General features: G+C 41.5%; 1 protein-coding gene across 1 annotated transcript; it reads left to right on the top strand. All coding sequences in view use genetic code 11, as the record gives it.

The window, feature by feature from the left end:
- Positions 1-977: 977 nt before the first annotated feature.
- EGR_07988 (Pleckstriny domain-containing family A member) lies at positions 978-22,964 on the top strand (the record flags this gene model as incomplete). The annotated part of the gene is made up of 29 exons (XM_024497237.1): positions 978-1,166; positions 4,581-4,691; positions 5,382-5,537; positions 6,147-6,428; positions 6,947-7,051; positions 7,094-7,184; positions 7,362-8,005; positions 8,251-8,351; positions 8,512-8,560; positions 8,604-8,858; positions 10,170-10,427; positions 11,710-11,823; positions 13,792-13,881; positions 13,967-14,032; positions 14,362-14,430; positions 14,502-14,675; positions 15,246-15,293; positions 15,377-15,568; positions 15,702-15,897; positions 16,030-16,231; positions 16,602-16,656; positions 17,426-17,588; positions 19,229-19,384; positions 20,670-20,788; positions 20,855-21,075; positions 21,156-21,308; positions 21,745-22,143; positions 22,496-22,661; positions 22,746-22,964. 29 exons carry the CDS (start codon positions 978-980, stop codon positions 22,962-22,964), a joined length of 5,043 nt encoding a protein of 1,680 aa, XP_024348367.1.
- Between the last annotated feature and the right edge of the window lie 66 nt (positions 22,965-23,030).

Here is a 23,030-nt window from a genome sequence, read left to right as displayed (position 1 = left end):
GTTGACTTATTTTGACATATTCATTAGGGGTAGGCGAATCGGAAAAACAAGCACAAAGTTTAGAGAGGGGTGGAACAGCATCCGACCATAGGGTTGAGAGACGCCTCTGGCACCGGATTCGAATCGTAACCTTGCCTCCTAGCTGAAATGTACATTAAAATGATATAAGTATAACATATGTGTATGTATTCTACCTTAATTTTACGTCTATTTAATTTTTAAAAATGCTTAGAACAAAATGTCTATACACGGTAATGTAATGGGGCGTATGAGGGCCTTTCCGAAATTACCCTACGTGCTTAACATTTCGAAATACATTGAACGAAAAAACGGCGAATATACAAGGGCTTAGACCTTTGCATAAAATAGCTGCTTATGTATACCTAGTTAAAAAATGCTTCAATTAGTGCAAAACGGGAAAAGTTGCATTCTGTCGCCTAAATAATATTAGTAAATTCATGTACCGATGTGTAAAAAGGGAACTAAAATGTATATTTTAGGAAAGCTCAAAATACGATCCTAACATCTTTATGCTTTTAGCCAACTTACTTGCGCAAAACATTGCGACGATCTTTATTTTAACTGAAAATTTGGCCATTTTCTACAAACCACTCATTGTTATCGATGAAACAGTTGAGCCATCCAAATTGCTGCAAAATTTTGCGAAAAACAGTCGTAAAAAACTAATTCAACTGCTGCACTTTTTAGGTCCTAAATAATACAAATTTATTTTGAAGTTAGTTTAAATGGCTTCAAATTGAACTTTTCTAGGTCAATGAGCGCACAATTTTGAGAATATCACCCTTCACCTTTTCCGAATTAAAATTATTTTCACGTTTACTGTTTAATTATAGCCAAATTTTTTGCTTTGATTCCCCATATATTATTTTGCGGTCGTTTTTGCTGCAAAAACCAAACGTATTTTTTATTTTTTTATGGAACATTTTGGCAACTTTTAGCACATCTTTATTCCAAAAATGCCCTCCCCATTGTTGCACACTTCGAATCCCCTGTGGTTTCCTGCTGGAGCAGAGGCTGGATTTGAGGGTGTACCAATTTCAAATGCCATTCACTACGGTCATCTTGCTGCCTGTTCGGAGTACTTTCTTACCGTCGCTACCGGTTTTAACAGTGGTGGATCTGTTGCTCTCCTTGACCTCGCTAAAGTAAATTGCCCTATTTATTTGATTTTTGTATAGTGTGTGACACTATGCAATGCGTAATTACTCAAATACTTTTTATGATCCATAATGATTCACTGTCCGTGTTTTTAATATTTTACCTACGTTTCTTCTTGACGAACTCCATCCTTACTCTACACATAGTGCATGGATTTGAGGAGTAAAATCCCATGTTATGCACCCTAAATAAATTTATATCTGCATTTAACTGGAAATTAGTTGTGCCTCCTACCATTGTTAGTATCTTTAATTCCCAAATGTAGTCCAAATATATGTCCTTAAAATACCAATGTAAATGAGGGCATGTCGGCGAGTGATTGATATTTGTTTCATTTATTCCACATACCATTGCGCACTCTCAGTCCCTTTTTTGTTGCTGAAGAGTGCACACCTTTTTTAAAAAACCTTGCGTTTCTGATTCCTCCTTTAGTAATGTGATGTGAAGCCTTTCTGGAAGTAATTGCCTTTTAAGGAATTGAAAATTATTTTACTGAATCATTTAAATATTTTGTTTCTTGGGACAGTAAAGTAAACATTCAACGAATTAAATTTATTCTTTATTAACCAAACTGTTGTTTTTTATATAAAGGACGCTACGGTAATTCGTTAATTAATACCTTTTTCTTTTATGCCTTACTCTCTAAAAGTTGTAAAGGCCTGTTTGAAAATCTTTTACCATCTTTGAGTCGCCTTACCTCAAGGAAGAAACATTTGGAGAGCATATGTTAAGACGCCTGTAAATACATTTTTAGTCACCTGGGGATTTTTACGCTGTGCGTCTAGGCTGAGTTCAACTAGGCGCAGGCAAGACCGCTCTTCTATTACTTTGCTTATCATTGCATTAGAGTTTGTATGTGGCTTACTAGACGATTAAAGATTGTCACTTTTAGATTATACAATCCGCTCTTAGGTAATGGTGTAGGATATATACACGTCTCTTGTACAGAGCACACATGGTGATGGAGGTGCAGCGGTGCCTTCGACATCTGCACTCCCGGTACTTTGCAAAAAAAGAGTTACGAGTTCCATCGCGGATAGTAAATCCCTCTTCTATCCGTTTTTCTCATTAATAAGGTAATTATAAAAGAAAAATCAGAGAAAAGTAAGACAGACATTCAATACTTTACGATTAATTTTGGCAACTTTTGAAAGTGGGCACAGCTTTATGAAGCTATTTCTTTCTTCCCTTTTGCAAATAAGACAGGCCTCTCTAAGTTGACTAAATGCAAACGACACTTTTGAGGAACATTTTGGCGCTAAGATCGAAGAAAACTAAGTCAAAATCCGTTTTCATCTTCTGTGTTATTTCGCATCAAATCATGCGGTCGTCTAGTAGCGGTGCCAAGATAATAAGCAGTGTTAACCGGAGAAGAAGAATGCCAGAGACGAGGCCATCTATTTTCAAGTTGACTCCAAAATGTGATTATCCTCGTGGGTAAAATTTGTGACGGGTGGTGTGTGACTTCAAGAGAAGAGTAATGCTTGGCATTTAAACACCTGGATCCCCTAAAATAAGAAGTGTGCCTTCTTTACCAGATACCTCTCTTCTGTCGAGTCTATTCTCTGAGTGGTTTTTTGGATCACCACCTCCCAAATGGTGTGTGTCCAATCCAGTGAAGTTCCTCACGCTAATTTCACCCAAATCTGATTGGTAGTGATACGGACTGCCTCCTGGCTACCACAAAAAGTAGGTTCTCCCAAGGGTGGTATACCTCTTATGGATGAATTCAACAACGTAGTCGCAATTAAAGCGCATGTCTGAGGAGATGCGCCTTTTCAGCTCACCCCACACCTCCTGCTGTTGCTCCAAAGCAAATGTCACGCAAAACTTTGGTAGCCTCACTGTCAAGGTAACTTGACTCTTAGGGTGGACAGGTGCAGATCAGATGACTTGCCAATGATTTAGCAAATGCTCCTACCAATTGGCATCAAAATAACTCCGACCAAATTTATGCTTGTCAAATTTTGGCGGTTTTATAAGTCTACATGCTTTTCGTGGTTACAAAGTAAAAGAATACACATGTCAAAATTAATCAAGACGAACCCATCTTCGTGTCGATTAGGGGCTGGTTACACAAAAAATTCGACGCATTTCCTTAACTGTATTTGTGTGAACTGCGCAACTTTGAGTCGCAGTAAGCAATGGCGATGGTGACCCCAAATTGACCTCGGAAAAGGTGAGCTCTGTTTACTTGCACACCCTATCTATTTTGCATAAAAGCATGAGAAATCGCAGGAATTCTGGAAGGCAATATTAACATAAGTTGCCGCAGCAAACAAATGCGCGAATGTATTTGGAATGAACAGGCGGACACAAAAGTGGATGGATGGGCGGACGGAAGGACACAGGTTGGATGGATAGATGGATGGGTGGGTGGGTGGATAAGTAGGTGGGCAGCTGAATGCGGATGATTGAATAGTTAAGGTAAGTTTACCTCGGTTGCAAAGCTTCTGCCTTTTTTGTTGCGGAGCTCCTGCAGAAGGTGCAGGGTGTGATAAGAATACTAAACTCCCCAGAAATGCCCTTTGACTTCGAGTACGTTGTTGTATTTATCAAAGAAAGCTCCCTAATCCTTGAGAGGACTGTCCTTTTGAAACAGTGAGGTGAAAGTGCGCATCGTTCTGGTCGTCTTAGTTGAGAAAATGCGTGTAATGAGCTCCACTGGATGATAATGGTAAAAAATTGGTTTGCGCTTACTGGAACTGGAAATAGGTGATCGTGGAAACTCCTGGGAAGAAGGGCTCCATTTCTCATTGTAGGCTTCATCCACTGACGAATTTGCTGTTCTTTGCGTCTTCCCTCCATCACCTAGATGCACGATTCGTGAGTCGACTGGCTTTCCACCTGTCCATTAGTCTAGCCTACGATGGGGTCAGACTTGTATGCCGACGCCTAGCTAACGAACATCCTATTCATTAGCCAGGAGGGCTCAACTCTGCATTGTTTCATCTTCGTGAAATGATACTTTGTGGATGTGACTTGTACTGCGGACGGATTTTATCGCTCACTCAAACAACTTGAAGGTGCGCAAGAAAAGCCTTTTTAAAAAAGGCACAACTACTTGGCCGGTGGTGAGAAGTCCCCCGCATCGAACCCGAGGGAGGAAAGATATAAGGGTGGTACGGTCTCGCCTTCACCCTCTGTATAGGGTGGACAGTGAGGAAATGCATGAAACATAGACGACGAGGTGTTTGTTTCCTTCTAGAGTCAAAAAGTTAGTTTCTAATTTGGGGCTCATGCTACATTTTACATTAGTGTTTACTCCCACAGATCGGATCCCTTCCAGAGGTATTTTTGACCGCCTAACAGACCTTGATTGGTCACTCCTTCCGCAGACTTTAAAAAATTTCCTCCCCTTCACAGTTACAAAACCCCTCTTCTTTTATCTCGTCTTCTAGCCCGGTCGGTATGAAGGTGAAACATATCATCGAACACAGTGTCATTCAAATTCAGTGACTGATTTGGATTGGCGCAACGATATTCTCGCCACCTCTTCTCTTGACAAAACGGTAAGACCTGATCAATTATGAGAGCAAAATAACTTTGACAATTAATTGTCTTTATTGTTAATTAAAACAAGGTAAGTCTGTCAGTTTATTTGATATCTTTATGGGAATAATGGGACTTCCAGGGAGACTAGAGGCGTGGAAGCACTGTCCAATGGACGACGCCCAATGTGGACTGCAAATGCTGCATTACTTAATCCTCCCTTCTGTCTATCTCTCGGCATGCCCCCAGCTGTTGTCTGCTTTGCAAACACACAAACACACTTTGGTATCACACCGGTCAACGTAAGAGCAACAAAGTACGCAATGGTTGTCCAGGGAACCCCTTTTAACCATCCATTCCCTCCCACAAGGGGCCCGACTACGCTGGTAAACAGAGCATGGCGACTGTTTTTTTGGGTTGCACGACCCGATGCGAGTCCCTCCTGTCATCCTGAAAAAGGAAGCAAAACTATTTTCAAAAATTGAGAGCAAATTTCTGTCAATCATAATTTACAAGGCGATTGTTGTGATGGCTTAAAAGCTTACTTCTTGCCTTTCCAAGTCGACTTTTCAATCACCTCAGGGGTCAGCACCGTGATGTGGTTTTTTGGACCTATCAGCCGAAAATACCACTGTGATAGCTCCTCCATTTTGAATAGTCAATTGCCTTGCGCGCTGAACGAGAAAGAGAGAGTTTATTTCCTTTTGTAGGTTAAACTATGGCGAGTTCAAAGTCATGGTAATGGCGTTGACAATACCTCTGCGCTGGTGCACGTCAGAACTTTGGATCATAAAGATCGCGTCGTAACTGTCGCTTGGTGTCCACTGGATGCTAGCCTCCTGGCAACTGCTCTCTATGGCAAAAAAGTAAGTCATTTAAATTAACAATTTCACATGGGAAGTCATTCTAAATACCTCATGTGACATGCGTCTTATGTTCTCCTAACACGAGCAAGTTAGGGGATGATCATGTAATATAACGCATTTGTTCCCACAAGCGAATCATCTATCTGCGTGTGAGTCCCCCATACAATGTAAATCCTCTTCTTCCTTTCGCACCATTTCTGGTTTGCACCACATTATTGAATACAGGTGTGATAGGGGAGGGGAAGGCAAAGCTCCAAATTTAACAGTCGTTTGTTTGCAAAGAGAATTAAGAATTACAGGGGGGTGACACTACCCCTCTGCAATCGGGTAACTTTGCCTTCACAGCATCCACTCATATGGATAAATGAAGTTGTGCTTACGGTCCACAAACACACCTTCCCTACAAAATAGCCAGAGGGCGACAGGACTCTGGTCCATCCTCCTTGTTAAAATATACGGATCTGGTCATCTGGACCTCCTCAAACTGCTTTGTATTTGAGCTTTCCCTTCACACTTTCATCACCGATCCTCTGTAATACCGTCGAAGTTATTTATTAAATACTGTTTACTGAAATGTTGCTAGTAGAAATTACATTTCCTTCACTAAAGGTTTTTCTATGGAACATTGAGAACGGTAAAATGCATAGCGTCCATCTGGGCAGCGCTGGAGGTCACAGTCTCTGTTGGTCGTCCAGTGGTCGTCTAGCCGTTGCATCTCGTGACAAACGACTTTGCATATTCGACGTGGAACGTGGCGAGAAGAGGCCGGTTGTTTCAATGATCTGCCATCGAGGTTCGAAACCGTGGAAAGCTGCCTTCCTTGATGATGCTACCTTGGTGACTGTTGGATTCGGCCTGGAGGGTAGCAAAGAATTTGCGATTTGGGACTTGGTGAGGTTAAAATTGCTATCACATGTAGTTCACTTAATTGGTTCTTCGGTTTTTGGTAATCCATATATATTTTGATTAATGTCATATTTCTCCTGGAGGGTGAAAATAATACCAAGTCGAAGTTGAAAGACACAAGATTTAAGCAAACATTCTCTGGTTAGGATAATTAATACTTAAAAAATTATACCCTTTTAAATGACTGAAAGTCATGACATCCCTTAGAATTTCAAAAATGGCCGGTGAAGCGGTATTAATGCAAGAACTACTTTCTTGAGTCAACTTGAGTTCAAATTATGTGTTTTTTTATAACAATCATAACCATTAGCCTAGATTTGAAATGGGGCATTCTTTGCTCAAATTCTTGCCAAATTGCGCATTTAAATTCCGGGAATCCGTTAAACAATCCTTAAATGCATTCCTTCAGGTAAAGAGAAAACCTAAGCTATTACTTCAGCATTTAGCGATGTTTGAAATTTCCTTTGGCAGCCCTCACTGTTCCTTTTCCTATTCAATAACAGAAAAATCCATCGAGCGCTCTGGATCGTGCTCGTTGCAACCAATCATCAGGAAGCGTCATTATGAATTATTACCAAGGCAACCGGTTTTTGTTTCTCTCCGGTAGAGTAAGTGTTGATTTGATAGTATGTAATCACTTTTTCTTCCAGGGTGACAATGGCATTCAAGTGTATAAGTATGAAAGCCGGAGTATGAGCATGGTTGGTCAGTTTCAAAGTCCCCACCCCTATCGTGACATTTGTGAGTGAACTATATTGTTTGCATTTAAGTAGTGTGTAACCATTTGATGTTGAAAGGAGCCCCAGTAGTGTTAATATAAGCGTAAAAATGTAGAAAGATCCTTTAGTGGAGTATTTAAAAGGAAAATAGCCCTTTTTACAATAGATAAGTAGAAACACTTCCGCTTTTCTTTTAAAGGCTGGATGCAGCAGGAGTATCTGGACGCGAAATCCCGAGAAATTGGTCGCTGTTTCCGTCTCTTTCAGCCAGACACCGCAGTAGTGCTATCCACTGGTAGTCGTCGGCGAAATAGCCTTTTCTCAACCAACCTTTATCAACAGGACTTCGGTGGTCCCTTTGGTTTGGGCAAAAGCCACACGCGTAGGAAATTATCAGCTCCACTGATTGAACCACTCAGTATTCGACTACAGGAGGGCGATAATGATGACGAAGAGGAGGAGGAAGAGGAGGTTGCGACTGTGAAAGAGAGGGCTTCAAACAACATTCAGGCATCGAAATTTGCTGGGCAAAATGTTGTCGGAGCTTTGAAAAGGCCAAGACTTGCATCCCTCTCTAAAAAACGCGACTATGACTGTGGGGAATACGTAAATAGTGCAGTGGTTGCCATGCATCTTACTAATATGCATGACAAAACATTTAAGAACTACCCCAGTCAGAGTACTACTTACGGTGTTTTAAGTAGAAGGGAGGAGGGACCTCTAAAACCACCACCAATTCCACCTAAACCAAAGACAAAACGGATGTGGAATAATTGGAAGGTGATTCCAGAGGCTGTTCAGGGTCGTTTAAATCGAATGGTGGAAAAGAAACCTGCTGTTTTGGTAAGAGAATGCAACTATCCGTAACTAGTAGCATCTGCACATTAAAAAGGTAAAAATTTCTAAGAAGTTAAGTTGTATATTTAAAAAAGCTCGATGTTAATTGAACAATAGTAAAAATTTGACTATAACAAGTTTTCCTGTTGGTGGGTACATGTGTATATTTGGACAGAAAGTGCTACTTAAATCGGCCTGCCCCATTTAAGTAGAATATAAAGTTTGACCATCATTTGGATTTATTGTTTCAGAAAGTGCAAGAAAATAATGCTGATGACTGTGCCGATAAAGGAAGACATTCGGATGATGAGATAGTATTTATCACACCTGCTTTTAACTGTAAGAGGGCGAGGTAAGAGTTTCCTAGAAAGGTGTTTAATTTCCTAACCTATTTCGGAATCTCACATACACAAATGCCAAACTAAAATGATAGCCAAAAAATTATAAAACGCTGCATTTCTCATTAACATGTTTGTGAAATAATGCCGAAATTTTATGCTGTCATTTTGTAGCATGGCTGTGAATAGCAACGCTGCTGAGAAACCAACTCAAGAAACTGACGTAAGTTCCTTTGGACAGTCAGTTTATTTGATTTTACCTCAAGGAGGAAGACGGTTGCGCCACTTGTTCTGTCTCCGATTTGGTCGCCGTTTTTGAAGCCAAAGCCGCTCAGATAGCTGCTGTGGAATCAGCGAGTCTGTGCTCGGAGTCGTTATCAAATGCACCGGTTGAGGAAGCCCCAGCAATGTCTGTGGAGGCGCCTGTTGTTACGCAGGCAACTGAGGCGGCTGTATTGAAAAGTGAACCGAGTTACCCAGCGTTTTCGCTCAAGCATCCATTGAATGGAGCCTCTCAACTGGTAGGTTATTAAAGCTACAATTAAAGGAGCAACTTTCTCTGCCAGCTTAATCCTTAATTTGATAGTAGGAGCATCGCAGTCGCAGATGTGCATCAGCTTAGCACGATCCTATCCCTAATTGTGGTCTGATACTCTCTACTTTCATATATACCCCCTTAGGCTACTTTTTAGATCTTAAAGCAGATGAAATTGGGGGACATATTGCCCAGGCACGGTTGTAAAGTCCTTCGTTTCTGGTAACAAATCCTTCAGAGATTGATACTTAACCACAGAGTCGTTTCCGCTCAAGCCACCTGGCCAGAGGAAGTCGCGGAGTCCGACCTTACCCCTTATCCTTGTCTTATTTGTGCCGACTGGAAATTGCAGATGAAAATGTTAATCTGCCCTAATCTAAATAATAAATCCTGAATGGAGAAAACCTTACCTCTTACAAAAAACGGCTGTTTGAAAGATTTACTCCTACAGTGCCAGGCGGGGATTCATACCAGAGCAAGCGGCGCTCCTGAACTAAAAAGAGGAGGATACCACCTAATTTTTTGCTCATATTTCGTGACCTTCTACTTTTTGGCTAGATTTTTAATTACCTCTTCTTGACATTAGACAGTCACATGAGAAAGAGATGGGTGGGACGTAAAAGCCTTACTGAAACAGTGGTAACTAGGACCATGCCATTTGGTTCCCCCAAAGGAATCTGCAGCTAGCTTAAGCCTCGAAGGGAAAGGCTGACCGTGGCTATGATTTTCGCAGATAAAGTGCCTGTATAAAGTTTTCGATAGCACTCTGATTTCTTACGCTGAGGCGCCTGTCGTGGGAAGCCCTACTCAGTTGAAATAAGTAGTGTCTGTGGATTTGGGTCAAGTATTAGTAGGTCAACTTCAAATTTATCGATTTCGCTTCCCACTGATCACACTCGTTGAACTGTCAATGAAGATAAAACTTATCCAGCTTTATTACCTAGCGGATATGATTTGTGAATTAGCACCTTCTGCCACCTCCTTCCTACCTCCATCCGACTGCCTGGTACTCCTCAGCAGGACCGCAGCAAATCAAACAGGAGCGCTTTATCCAACCTCTCTAAAAAATCCACAATTTTAAGTGTATTTGTCTATTGGCCACTTTGCAGTGTTTTATACAACGGTCTGTGGTTCGGACATAGGCAAAATAGCCTCATGATTGTGGGACGAGAGCTAACCGAGGGGTCACTCAATCCATAAACCAGTCCGAAAGTGATAAAATCTCGCGCCATTTGCTGAGTGAGAACCCATACTATGCAATTTATTAAACCATTCTCCTCCTTCGACTATTTTACAGATCTATCAGCCCAAGCCGGTGAACCGAATGTACACCAGTCCGAGCCATCAGCGTTGGTCGATCTCGCATCCCATAGGAATTCAAATGTCACCGGCGCTGCGCTACATGCAACGATCACAACGAACCTCGGTGCATCTCTCACGATCCACCTTACAAACGAATAATGATGCGGCCTCTGGCGTTGTTTTGAGACGTCCGTCACTTCGTATCCCCATATCCGATAGCCGAGAACGCATACAAGGTGAAACGACAGAATCCGTAAGCCTTAACTGTGTCAACTTTTTTGGGACGAAGGGACATAAAGAAAATCATAGGGGTTTAGAAGTTTTACGAGGCCGCACGCCTTCAGCGTACATTTATGTAGAGGTAGAGATTGCAGATGCTACCATCATTTTATGTAATTTTACTGAGGACTCATGTCTCCGTAGCTTGTAATTTGTAGGAAGTTTGTGGAACATGTTACCGCTGTTTACAAAGTAGGTAGTAGATAAGCACCAAGCCCTTGCGACAATATTTCTTGTTAGTCAATTAGTGACGTGGGTGGCCCCTGCTCCACGAGATAATTCCAAATAGCATTCGAAGGTGCGGAGGTTTCTCGTCGCATCACTTCCAGGTGGAACCTTGTTTCTCGATGACAATGGTGCTTTACGACTTCACTGCCATGGTCACCATGGCCAGTTGACGTTCGTTAATGTACGTGCGTGAGCTTGGATCCTGTCGAAGTCCGAGCCTAAGTACTCAGCCAACAAAGGCCTTGATATGGGCAGCTTTGTTTTCCGGCGTTGAGAAAGCAGGACCGGAAGGGGGGCGTGTAAGTCGTGTTTCCACGTAATTGACGGTCGGATGATCAAGATTGGCTCGATTTGACCTTTACGTGGATTATAAGCCATGTCACAGTGGTCGTGACGACGGGCTGAGCAAATGTTTAAATGGAGAAGTACTCTGGAATGTCTGAGAAAGTCTGATTCGAAGCAGAAACTTCTTAAACGTTAAAGGAGTTTGATTCTTTTAGGAAGTTAGGCCAAACCATTAAGGAGGTCTCTTTACTGTTCATTAGTGTAAACAGAAGCAATGGTACAAATTATTCATAAAACCAGACTTTTACATATTAAAATCCTTCTTTAAGCGCTCTGCAGTAAATGGGACGAGAGGCCACCGCAACAACAGCTGCAGAACCGAGATTAACACGGCTCAGTAAAAAGCAGACAAGCTCTAATCATATCCATCTCGGCCTCCGACGCGTTCTGCTACAGAATGTATTACCTCTAAATAACAGACACCAATTTCGACGCGAAGTCTTTGCAGCTATGAAGTTAAGTGAAAATCGGTTTGTGAAGCAGACAAGCTCGAATTGTGAGCGTGGGGTTTGGTCATCCGACGCGCTATGATATGAAGCCTTAATATAAAGGCTGACTCTAATGAAATGCAAGAAATTGTTGCAGTAAGGAGTGCTGCATTCCGGACAATTTTTTTGAATTGCCTTTTGTCATTTTAAATCTTTCATGATTTTGAGAGGACCATGTGATAATTTGTAATTTAGACACTGAAAAGTCCACTGGTTCGACAGCAGATGGAAGCATCACCAACCAGAAAAGAATGGCGTAGAGGTGTGTGTCTGGGTAGCGCTGGTGATAATGTCGTTGCTAACAGGCAGGTATGTGAAATGCAGGCTTGTAAGTAGACTAGCTTAACAACTTGATAATATTTGGGAATGCGGATCAGAGAGTCAGTTATTTAGACTCATAAGTTTACCAAGTTTATTTGCTCATAACATTAAAAGCATGGTTGAAGGCGATAAGTTGTCGGACTTATTAGCTAGAGCAATTTTACGTAATCCTAGTGTGGTATCCATATATGCTTCCTAATCAGGCTAAACTTCTTCCACAAAATTTTGTAAACAATATGTTTTTGTAATATGTGCACAAAATAACTGGAAACATGTAAAGTATTTGTTTTGTCTTAAATTATCAATTCAGGCTTATTAAGAATGGCCTTGAAAGCTGCGCTACATTTGGTGTGAATATAGTAGTTTTTCTTCCAATTGTGCGCACTTCCTAATCAGTCAAGCAACACCCTCATTGTTGTTTTTTTATCTTCAAAGTGGTAATGATAAAGCCTGGCTTCTGAAAGTATCCAGTGAATTTTAAAACTAGAGGACAAATTTTTGTATAGCGAAATAACACGTCAAGATCGATCGTTAAGAAAAGCCAAGAATTTTTGTCTGTAAGAGGAGCCGTATTCGTGTATTACTAATATTTTTCCAGATTTAATTAAAAACACAATTGCAGGACGGGAAGATGGATTTCATCAATAAACATATTACTTCTGTCATTTGCTATAAAAAGGTCGAAAATGCCTATTGTTGTTGTTTTTTAATAGGAACCAAGCAACAAACGTAGTGATCAGCAAAATAAATCATCTGTCAGCGCATCTACTATCAGTGCTAAGGTAGTATCGGTGGATTATTGTTTATTAATAGAAGAAATTTAGCCAAGTTTGCACCGTCCTATCCCTGTATATCCTCTAAAAGTAATTTTTGTTTTTATGTTGCACAATTCTTGGAGGTTGAAAAACCACCAATTACAAATTGCCTAAATAGTGAACCCCCATCGGTGAGATTCACCATGACTTTTTTCACAAAATCCCCTATAGATTATCCTTTAGGGAAGTCCCCTTTTGCAAACAAAATTGGGTTTTGCAGTTCTAGATAATTGTTAAGTTTTTTAATTTTAGCCTACCAAATCTTATTTGTATCTTCCGTCAAGGCCTGTTGCACCTAACAATTATGGAGCGAAAACCGACAATCCTCAGAAAGTAGGCATTTCTGCTCAATCTGGCTCTTTTTCCAAATTAGACACTTAAATAAACTTTGAGTAATTAGTACAACTTCAGGATTTATGAGTAACCTCATCAAAAATTATAGAAATGTCTAAAGACGAGAAAAGTTGAAGATGCAACGGACTGGTGGAGGGGTCATCGCTATACCGGTGTAGATGCTATGTAACACAGAGGTGGTAGACTAAATGCGCCCACGATTCACCACGTAGTTTAATGGCTCTACCTGTCCTGTTCCGAGAGTGCTTTCTATTCTCGGTAGATGTAGCTAATCCATTTCTCAATCCACGCCACAGAATCGCAAAGGTGATACTGACAAAACTGTTTCCGTAGGAATAAGGGTTCATTCCAGACGGATGGTTGAGAGCCTAACGGACGAAATAGAATTATCATATTCTAAAATAAGAACCATTCTTCTTGAAAAGTACAAATCACATTTTTTGCTTCCCTTTTATAAATTGGTTGAAGGTTTTGCAGCAAGATGAAGGATCGAGGCCGGCTGGTAGCTGTGATCAAACCAGCACCTTGTCACCTACTGCAGTTCAGCTGAGCAACTTTGCAAGTTTTGACACACAAATTTTTTGATTTGATTTTGATTTTTCCTGATACTTGGACATTTGTAAATTTGAAGTTAATTTTTTTTTTGCTTTTTTAAATGAGTACATATTGATGAATCAGTTTAATCTGTTGAAGCTAATTCCAACTCACTCCATTTTGCATAGTGAAAACTTACTTTTACATCATTATTTGATTTTGAAGTTTATAAAAGTTCTCCTCTTTTTTGCAGAAATTACGAGAACAATTGTTTGATTTTCTGGAAAAGGATACCACAGATGCGTCACTGTCTCCAACGCTGGAGGAACTAATCAACCAGGACGTAAAGCCTTGCCACTATTTCCCACTTTATCCTTTTTTTATAAAAACTCACCTTAGCTACTATTATTCGTTTCCACTTTTTCCAGTCCAAAGAGGGATGCACAGTCAAGGATGAATCAACAGAAATCGGTTCAATGGGAGAATTAACACTGGTAAGGCCTTCCAGCAAAATTTTGCGGGTTTCAAAACTCTCGATGGAAAAGTTTTGCTAGCAGAAGGCACTGCAAACTGATGGAGCGCGAGAGGCATATGAACAATCATAGTTTTATGAAAACTCAGGGTTCCCTTACTCTTTTGGAAGGGTGATAAATCGAGAGTTTTCATGGCCGTGAGATTAGTTCAATCTGGTGTGCCTAAACAAACTGGGAGTGTATTAGCAGTCACAAAGGAGACTCATAAAACGCGCACAAATGACAACAGGGACAATTCGATTACCCTAAATAGACTTCAATTCGGAAAATTTTTGATTTTTTATTTACAGACATCTCAGAATAACGAGCCACTTACAAGCGAGTGTGATTCCATTCCGGAGAAGTTAATTACAGAGAAGGTAAGCTGTTGACTGGGATGCTATACTCCGCCCCAATTCGCTTAAGTAATCGGCTGTTATTGCAAATTAAGTGGGATATGGACGAGAGCCTACGCCATTTGAAACCATCAAAGAAGGAGTGCGAAATCGTAGAGGCGCTAGCCTATCCAGAAAGAACATCGATACGACTGATTCCTGTGGTAGGACCAGTGAATCCATCAAAGCTGTCACTTTTGGATGAGTTTCGTCTCCTCAAAACGCAGTGGGTGAGTTGACTAGATGTGGGGGCATTTCGTCACCATGATCCAGTAGGGAGGTGAGAAGACATGCAGGACATCGCTTGCGTCAGTCGTTTAAATGCATACTACTGTCTTAAAGCACGATATTTTTGTTCATGAATACGCGTAGATGCCTCACATAATCGGAAAATAAGGAAATAAAAAGAAAGCAATAAATGAATGAAGGGAGTCGTTTGAGTCTGAATTAATAAACCGATGTATGGATGCAGGGTAGATCCAAAGTGGATCCAGGATGAATGGATGCATGGATCCAGGATGGATGGATGGATGGATGGATACAGGATGGGTGGATGGGTACAAGATGGATGGGTGGATATATGGATTCGGATGAATTTTTGCCAGGTCTATGGATGGATGAACACGAGGTGGATAAAACAGGAGGAATTTTAGATATATCATGAACTTGTTGAAAGATGAGTGAATAGTTTAAAAGGGTTGAATTTTTTAAATTACTGTATTGTAGTGAGCAGACGATGGCGAATACACATAACTCAAGCATTTCCATCTTTTTAAATCCACCATTTTTATTCGCTTTAGTCGTCAATGGATACGCTGAAATCTGACGTCCATGTCGAAACTTACAAGGTAACTAAACCACCATTAATATTTTCCGTCGTTGAGAGCAGCCTCACAATTTATTCTTCAAGACTATTCATTCGTTTTTTTAGACCAACGTGGGTGCAATTCCCTCAAACACCACTTCAAATATGCCAGAGGTACCTTTTCAAAGCGGTCTTTGTGTAACCTCATTCAAAATGTTTGAGAATCTGTTTTCCTTCCTCCAGGATACGAAATACAAGTCCACCATAACTCTTGGTCGTTCAAGCACCTTCAGCTCTCCCTACTCATCATCTATCGAAGTAAGGCTGACTGTTCAGAAAGTCTTATCAGTTAGTGGATCATAAAATGATTGGATGATGCAATTTTGAGGCAGATTAGATAAATTTTGTTAATTCCACGCATCATCTTTGCCCTCTTGCTGTGCTTCATTAGCCGAGACAATACTGTCACGACCAAGGCGTCATATGCTCTCCACGCAATCAGGCGCCAATTCAGACATCGCGCAGGTTTTATGAAGGCTACGCAAAGTATTTACGAGACCTGGAATCGACGGTTCGAAGATGCTGCGGCGATCGTGCTCCCGATACAACGCAGCCTAATACGCCCAATGCTCAAGGGGAGAGGGGATGTGAATGTAGTATGTGTTAAAGTCAGTGTTGAGCACTAAACGAAGCTCAACAATGCCCAACTATTCCATACACCTTTGAAATTTTGAATAGCTATCTTAATGTCAAGTCGGACATTTGTTTCTCGACTGCAGATTCCGAGTCAGAGACGGAGAAGTCGGCAGCCTACGTTCAATATGCCGCACTACCTATGCCAAGGAAGATGAAAGAGGGTGTTCCACCCCAAGGCAGGTCGTCAGATGAGCTGCACTCTGATTGTGACGAAACCTACGTGGAAACTATGACAGACGCTGACAGCGATGCACTCAGTAGCACCTATAGTGTGTCGACGCCAAAGTAGGCATGTAAATTAAGTGCTCCATTGGTAAGAAGACTTTATCATCTTGAGTGAGTAGTTCTGCACTTTAACAAAGAAATTTACAAAGCGGATTTGCCGAATAACATATCTTAAAGAAGTCGGAGTCTTACGTGTACATTTTGGTAATCAATTCTTATAAAGTAAATACAATATTCACCGATTTTGGTTTTTTATTTGGGGTAGGGGGTCGTAGAGAAGTATGTTGTAATTGCGTTCATGTTTAGTCGCATGCGTAGTCAAAAAATTCACTTCTTGAAGCAAATTATATCTTAATGAAAGCTGCACCTCAACCATCCCATTAGCTATTTAGTTTCCCCTGCACTTTTACGATAAGACCCTCATCCATAGGAGTATGGTCTACGAGGAGTGCAATAAAGAATTTCACCTTAAAAATTGTGTATATGTGGGCTATAGACTGTGATAACCTAATTTTTTTCTCCAGCTATATAATGAATTATTTAAATAATTTGGTGTTTGCATGGTGTACTTTTATTCGACTACATGGCTTTTGGGCCATGTTAGGAAATTTTCAGCGCTTCTCTGCGTAGGGGATTAGTGCGCCTTGCTATGATGCTTTATCCTATTACAAGGAAAAAAGTAAAAATTTTTCAGGCTAATTTTACAATGCCATTCACTTGTAGTTCTAAAACCGCAGATAAATGCCTTCACCCATATCCCCACCTCAGCATATTCTGTATACATTTGTTTCTTACCGTAAAACTCCTTATGTCAAGCCTTAGTTAAAAAGATTTTTAAAGGTTGCAAACAAATCAGTCTAGCGTTGACTAGCTGGCACTTCTGCTTACAAATGTTTAGCTCAGCCACTTACTCTGATTATTGTAGCAGTAACAATTTCAAAGCAGCCAATCACTTTTCTACCAACTTTCTGCCATGTAGGTTAACTTATATTCACATGGCTTGTGTTAATGTGCGTTTTTGAACTTGTATCTATAATATTTCTATCCCCCGACTTATACTTATGACTTGAATGAAGTCATGAGTTAATGCTGACTGTACAGGCGTGCTCGTATTTAATTCACTACCACTGCTTGAATAACCCAGATTGGTAGTTCAAACGCAATTTTTTTATTGTTATAATTTACAAGTTTATACCATGATTTAATATAATTGTTGGGTAATCTTTGCCTACTTTCTGCCTCTTTGCTACCAAGTCGCAAATGGATGGTCTGTTATTCAAATGGACGAATTACATAAACGGATGGCAGCAAAGGTATTTCACTCTTCGTGATGGAATCCTTTCCTACTATACGTCAGAGTCAGACATCGATACTGGCTGCAAAGGTGCCCTCAAAGTGTCAGCTTGTGAAGTTGTTGGTACGCTCTTTTCTTACTTTTTCTCTGCCTCCAACTGCACACTTTCCCGTTGCTAGGTATCAGGGATTGTTATTCCAAATCTCATTCGCAAGTCCTATGGTTTTCTCCCATCTGCTAAAATAGACTTGCCGTTTTTCGGGAATAGTGTCTAATCCGGAGGATTAAACTTAATTAATTTTTTAAAATCTACCATCATCTCTTTTTCCTTTAATTATTTTACAACAACCTGGAATTTTCATTAAAAATCGTCCAACTGCTATGAACTCAAAATAAGTTAAACTGATTTTGCTGCTTAAGGGAACTTACTCCACCACGTTTCACATAATAGTCTTTAGAAGGTCCATCGCCTTGTATTAACTTGGCACAGGTGCCAAGGGCAGGCTTTTTTCATTCTTCGAAGTGGCCGGTTTATTCAAAAGACTTACCTCTAAGCGCTTCCCGATTTTTCTGTTCCAAGTTTACTCCTCTTATTCCGCGCGGTATCCTGAGGCTGTGTTTAGTATTTGGGTTACTATCTGAGCAGTTAATCACGTGTATGTGAACAGATGCTTGTTGCGGTTCCGCACTGTTAATCGCAACTGCAACAAGCTACATGTGGCAGAAAAGAAGCAATAATTTAATGCACTTGGACCACAACTGGAAACTATTTAAATTCAACTTTTCTGGTCATCTTGTAGACCTTCAATAGAAGTCCCATGCTGCACAATTCCCTTTAGCAGCAGTAGTTAAGATTCATCGATGTTTCATGCCGGGTGCATGTATTTTAGGCGGTTTTCCAGCCTTACAAAATATCCTATGCGAGCCGTAATGACTATGTCCCGGTATTCCGTCTTTTAGCAGAATGCCAAGACTGAAGCAAGAAAACTTGTGGTGTCCAAGTTATCCATAAACACAAAACTACCCTTACAGTATGAAAGGCACTATTTTTTGTAAACGCCAATAAAGCCTAAGAGGTCAATTTCATAAATTGTGTGAGATTTGGCTTCAAAGATCCCTCAAGCTCATATGCAATCATGGATGACTCAGCTATTCTGCTTCACCTGGCATCAAGCACGAGACAGGAGTGGGAACGGCTCAGTGCATTTGTCTAATCTGCGGGATTGCTTTGCCTGAACTCTTTGTAAAGGAGTTTATAGAAGAAGTTATTCAAAAGGCTTTATAATGCTCTGCTAGGGGTGTATTTTGCATATTAGTCATTACTCGTTAGGAACGTTTCCTCGAGAGTAACGTCGAAGAAGGGGATGTTGCTTCCTCTGCGCTTATGTAAACGTTTCATTCATTCAAATGTGGACTTTTTTACAAGACTTGATATTAAGATCCTGTTCCCATAAGTTGGTTGACGCTCTTCCATTGTCTCTGCTGTTTTCAGTGTCGGGTTATTCAGTCATCAATGTTCGACACCTTACTTCTGCAACACTTTCGGTGGTGTCCATTCCGTGCAAATTAGTGTCGTCTTTTAGAATGAACTTACCCGCGCCATCATTGGAGACGGTGCAGGCCGTAACAGTCATTTTAGCCGAATTGAGAAGATCCACTTTGTTTGAAATGCGCACATTTTTCTGCCTTCCAGCCAACCAGGATGAAGTGTGCTATCCTAACCAATAAAAAAACCAGTGCAGTTTGTTTTTCTACTTACGCAGTCCATCCGACCGATGCTTGTCGCTTTGAAATTCTCATTCCCGGAGAGCAGCGTTTCTTTCTCAAGGCGGCGAACTCGACCGAAAGGCAGCGGTGGATTGTCGCTTTGGGCAGTTGCAAGGCGGGTATAATGAATGTGGATGAGGTGGAGAAGATGCGTAAGTTGTTTGCTTCCTTAACTGTCTTTGTTACAGGTGATCAACGTGAAGTCTCACTTGTGTCCACATTTCGTAGTACTGCTTTGATGTCGATTAGTCGGTGGAAATTCTCTTGTTTTTTAGTTGCGAAATCTTACTTGATCTTCTTCCTCTCTTTAAGCGGATCTCCGAGTTTTTCTATTGACCCCCAATTATTTTGCTGTTACACAGATACAAGTCAGATTCAAAATACCCGTAAGAGTGTTGTTTTCACAGTCTCTTTGTTCTTCGTGTAAAGTACTCAGTCTTTGAAGCCCACTTCATACCGATTGACTTTGTTGCTTTCTTTACCATCACTCAAAGTTCTAAATGCCCGGCAGATTTCATTTGTGTAAACATTTTTCGTGTTTTCCTCTCTGAGATGACTCAACTCACGGTGTAGTAAGTAAAAGAACTAAGAAAACAAGTGATTTTGTGTCAAAATTAGGTGCATATTTGATTTTGTTGGGCAGTTTTGACTGTAGGTGAACCACCTAAAAAGCTCGTATGAACATGAAATCTTTGAGTTCACCCTGAAACCGCTCGACCTCTTGCCGTCTAATTCAAACAGTGGCTGGTTCGCCTTGACACTGTCGTGCTAACCAGCTCCCCTTTTGCCATTGCCCTGCAATGGCCAATGTGGATCTCCTTTTTTTTTCCGTCTGCCAACAATCCCCGGATAAGAGTGTTTAATGTCTAAGCTATTGCAAGCTGTGGTGCTTACAGTTTCTGCAGCGTGCCAATCCTTTTCAAGTAGTCTAGTCGCAACAATTGAAGCTTGGAAAGTTGGTGGATTGCACAGTTGCTATCCACGTTACCCTTTGTCATCAAGCGGCGTGTAAGTAGCATTGCCATGACCTTGTCACAGACTCAGATGTGTGTGTGTGTGTTGTATGGGTACGCATACACTTTGCATAAAATTACCATCGCATTACTCTGTGTAAGCAGGCGAACCTGGCTCCTGTGCGTGCTTGAGCCTGCACTCTGTCAAGCTTTCAATCCAAGTAGTTGGGTGACAAAGGCTCCAATGTGGTCGCCCTTGTTCCCTGACGGGTATGCTTGAGCAGAGGAGGGTGGGGTGGGGGAAGGGCATGAGGCTTACTGCTGGTCTACCAGTCGACCGTGTTGAAGTCACAGGCGGGTTCCGTTTTCGCGTATTGACGGTATTTACGCGGGTTTTGTATTCTCAATGAGGCCACAACGTATGGCTTTTATGTAAAGTGCTCTCTTTCTTTCACCTGGTGGTATAAGTAGTTTTTTTCTCTAGAACAAGCAGAACGTTCAATAGAGGCTAAGCGCTCAGAACTTCGCATAAATCGTGACCTTCTGGCGCAGCAAATCAGCGGTGTTTGCAGTGCTCTGAAGTCATGTGCCGGTGGAAATCAGGTTAGCATCTTCTAACTCCCTTCTGCATACCTTGAACTATGTATGAGCAGCTCTATTTATTAACAGGAAATGGTTGGAGCTGTGACCTCACTGAAGGCCACCTGCGATACGCTGCTATCCAATGCCGATGAGTTGATTAACCTTCTGGTAAGTTCGAGTCGGCTCAAGGCTGCTCAAACCAATAATAGCATCGATGGAAGTCCAATGGGCAATAGACGACCATCTGCATTGCCACAGAGTCTTCAAATTGATGTATTAAGTGATTCTGGGCCCACTGCATCGTCAAAGTAAGATAGTATGAAGGAAAGGGTAGACGTTTAACTTAGGAACTGTCTGTGGTTAATTTGCTCTGCTTCTTTACCTCCAGCGACATTAGTCCAAGGTCGACAAAAATAATTGAAAAAATTGCTACAACAGTTGCATCGAGGAGTACCACCAATACCGGTCTCCTGAACAATCATTTGCGTGCCCTAAGATTGTCGCGCCCCTATCCCACCTTCTTTTCAAAACTGGAGTTCAGGTAGGTTGATGTTGGCGATGAGTCGCTTGATTAGGCGATTGAATAGATGGAGGAGTGGCTTAATGGGGTATTGAATGGGCAATCAGATGAACTTATGGGAATATCCGTGAAGTTGGCTCTTTTTTATGATAGTTGAGAGTTTAAAGGGTCGGAGCATGGGTTATATAGTAGATTGACAGCCTGATTTGCTGTTAGTTCGTTGGATTGATGGATGGGAGGTCATAGTGATGAATGTTTCAAAGGGCGATTGGTTGCATAGATCAACAGATGGACGGGTCGATCTAACGATGGATGGTTGGCCGAGAAAATAGGTGGATATTGGAGCCGATCACTGGTTGGTTCGGTGGACGGGTGGATGATCTGTTGAATAAATCTTCTTAAGGTGTTAACAAAATCACATTAACTTATTAATCTGGATGCAATTCTGTACCTTTAGTTTTGAGGATCTGGCCCTATCCTATTCAGTTGTCGCCACCACTTCAATCTCCGCCGTGGAGTTTCTTGCCTGCTGTCGCAGTGTCCTTTCCTTCTTTCCTGCTCTTGCAGCCACCAATTCCACTTCCCCCTCACAGTCGGACACTTCAGCGATTCTCAGTCAATTGGGAAGCCTGCAGACGGTGTACGCCGAGGTGTTGGCAGACATTGTGCGTCTGGAACTGGCAGTTAAGACACTGGCCAGTGGGGGAGAGGGTGCAGAAGCAGGACAAATAACGAAAGAGTTGGCGAAACAGCGATCGTTGGCGCTGTCGTTGGCGGATATTGTGGATGTGGAGGTGCGGACAAACCAATGTCGAGCTTCAGGATCGGCGTATCTGGCGTTGTTGTGGCTTGCGAGGTTAGTTAGAAGGATTCTGCAGTTCTTACCATTTTTGAAGGATTGTTGAGTTGGAGACTAGGTAGAAAAGGGAGTAAATGGATCGTGTGATAGTAGAATAGATGAATGATGGACCGGAGTGGTGGATGGAAGATTTAATGTTGATGGTTTTGATAGGCGGATTTATGAAGGGATTGGTGGATAAGTGAGTGAGAAGTGGTTGGGTAGATGGTTGGGTTTTGACTTGAAGTAGTTGGAGGATAAGTGCTCAGCTACGCTATGTCTTGGATTCTCACAAATCATCCATTTCGTCGGTCGAATCGCCTGCCCACCTCGAACAATTAATTATTCGTTGTTCCCCTCTCCATTTCAGATCACTAAATTTTGCAATCACTTTCCTCGATCTTCTTTTCAAAGACACCACATCCGTGTTTCAATCCAATCCCTCATCCAATGCTCAAATTGTGGACATCGCAACGAAGGCCTACACAAAATCCTTGCAAGAATTCCATGATTGGTCTGTGCGTGGAACTGCTACGGTGAGGTCTTTTTTTCTAATCCCTCACGCCTATCCACAAAATGTTGGTCGACACAAGTGGTTACGAGCAACTGTTTTATTTCAGGTTATTTTAAAAGCCATGCCCAGCGCAGGACGCCTTCAAGCTGTGCTATTGGACCTTCCACGGAATGTGAAACCATGGCTCGGAATGGAGGCCATGGGGCAACTTCAGTTGGATGTTGAACGATTTGTGGAAGCCCTGCGCCGATGTTTGATTTGCATCCATGGTCTCCTCATCGAACGGCAGCTAGATCCTGTGTTTCCTCCTGATTCTAAACACTGATTTTCTGTGAGCCTATTTACACGATGCTACTGAAATTATCCATAAGCGACCTGTGATGGATTTTTT

The sequence above is a fragment of the Echinococcus granulosus genome (assembly GCF_000524195.1).
Source record: "Echinococcus granulosus chromosome Unknown EG_S00092, whole genome shotgun sequence".
NCBI lineage: Eukaryota > Metazoa > Platyhelminthes > Cestoda > Cyclophyllidea > Taeniidae > Echinococcus > Echinococcus granulosus.
The sequence above is the reverse complement of the archived record's forward strand: the minus strand, read 5'-3'. Positions and strand labels throughout refer to the sequence as shown.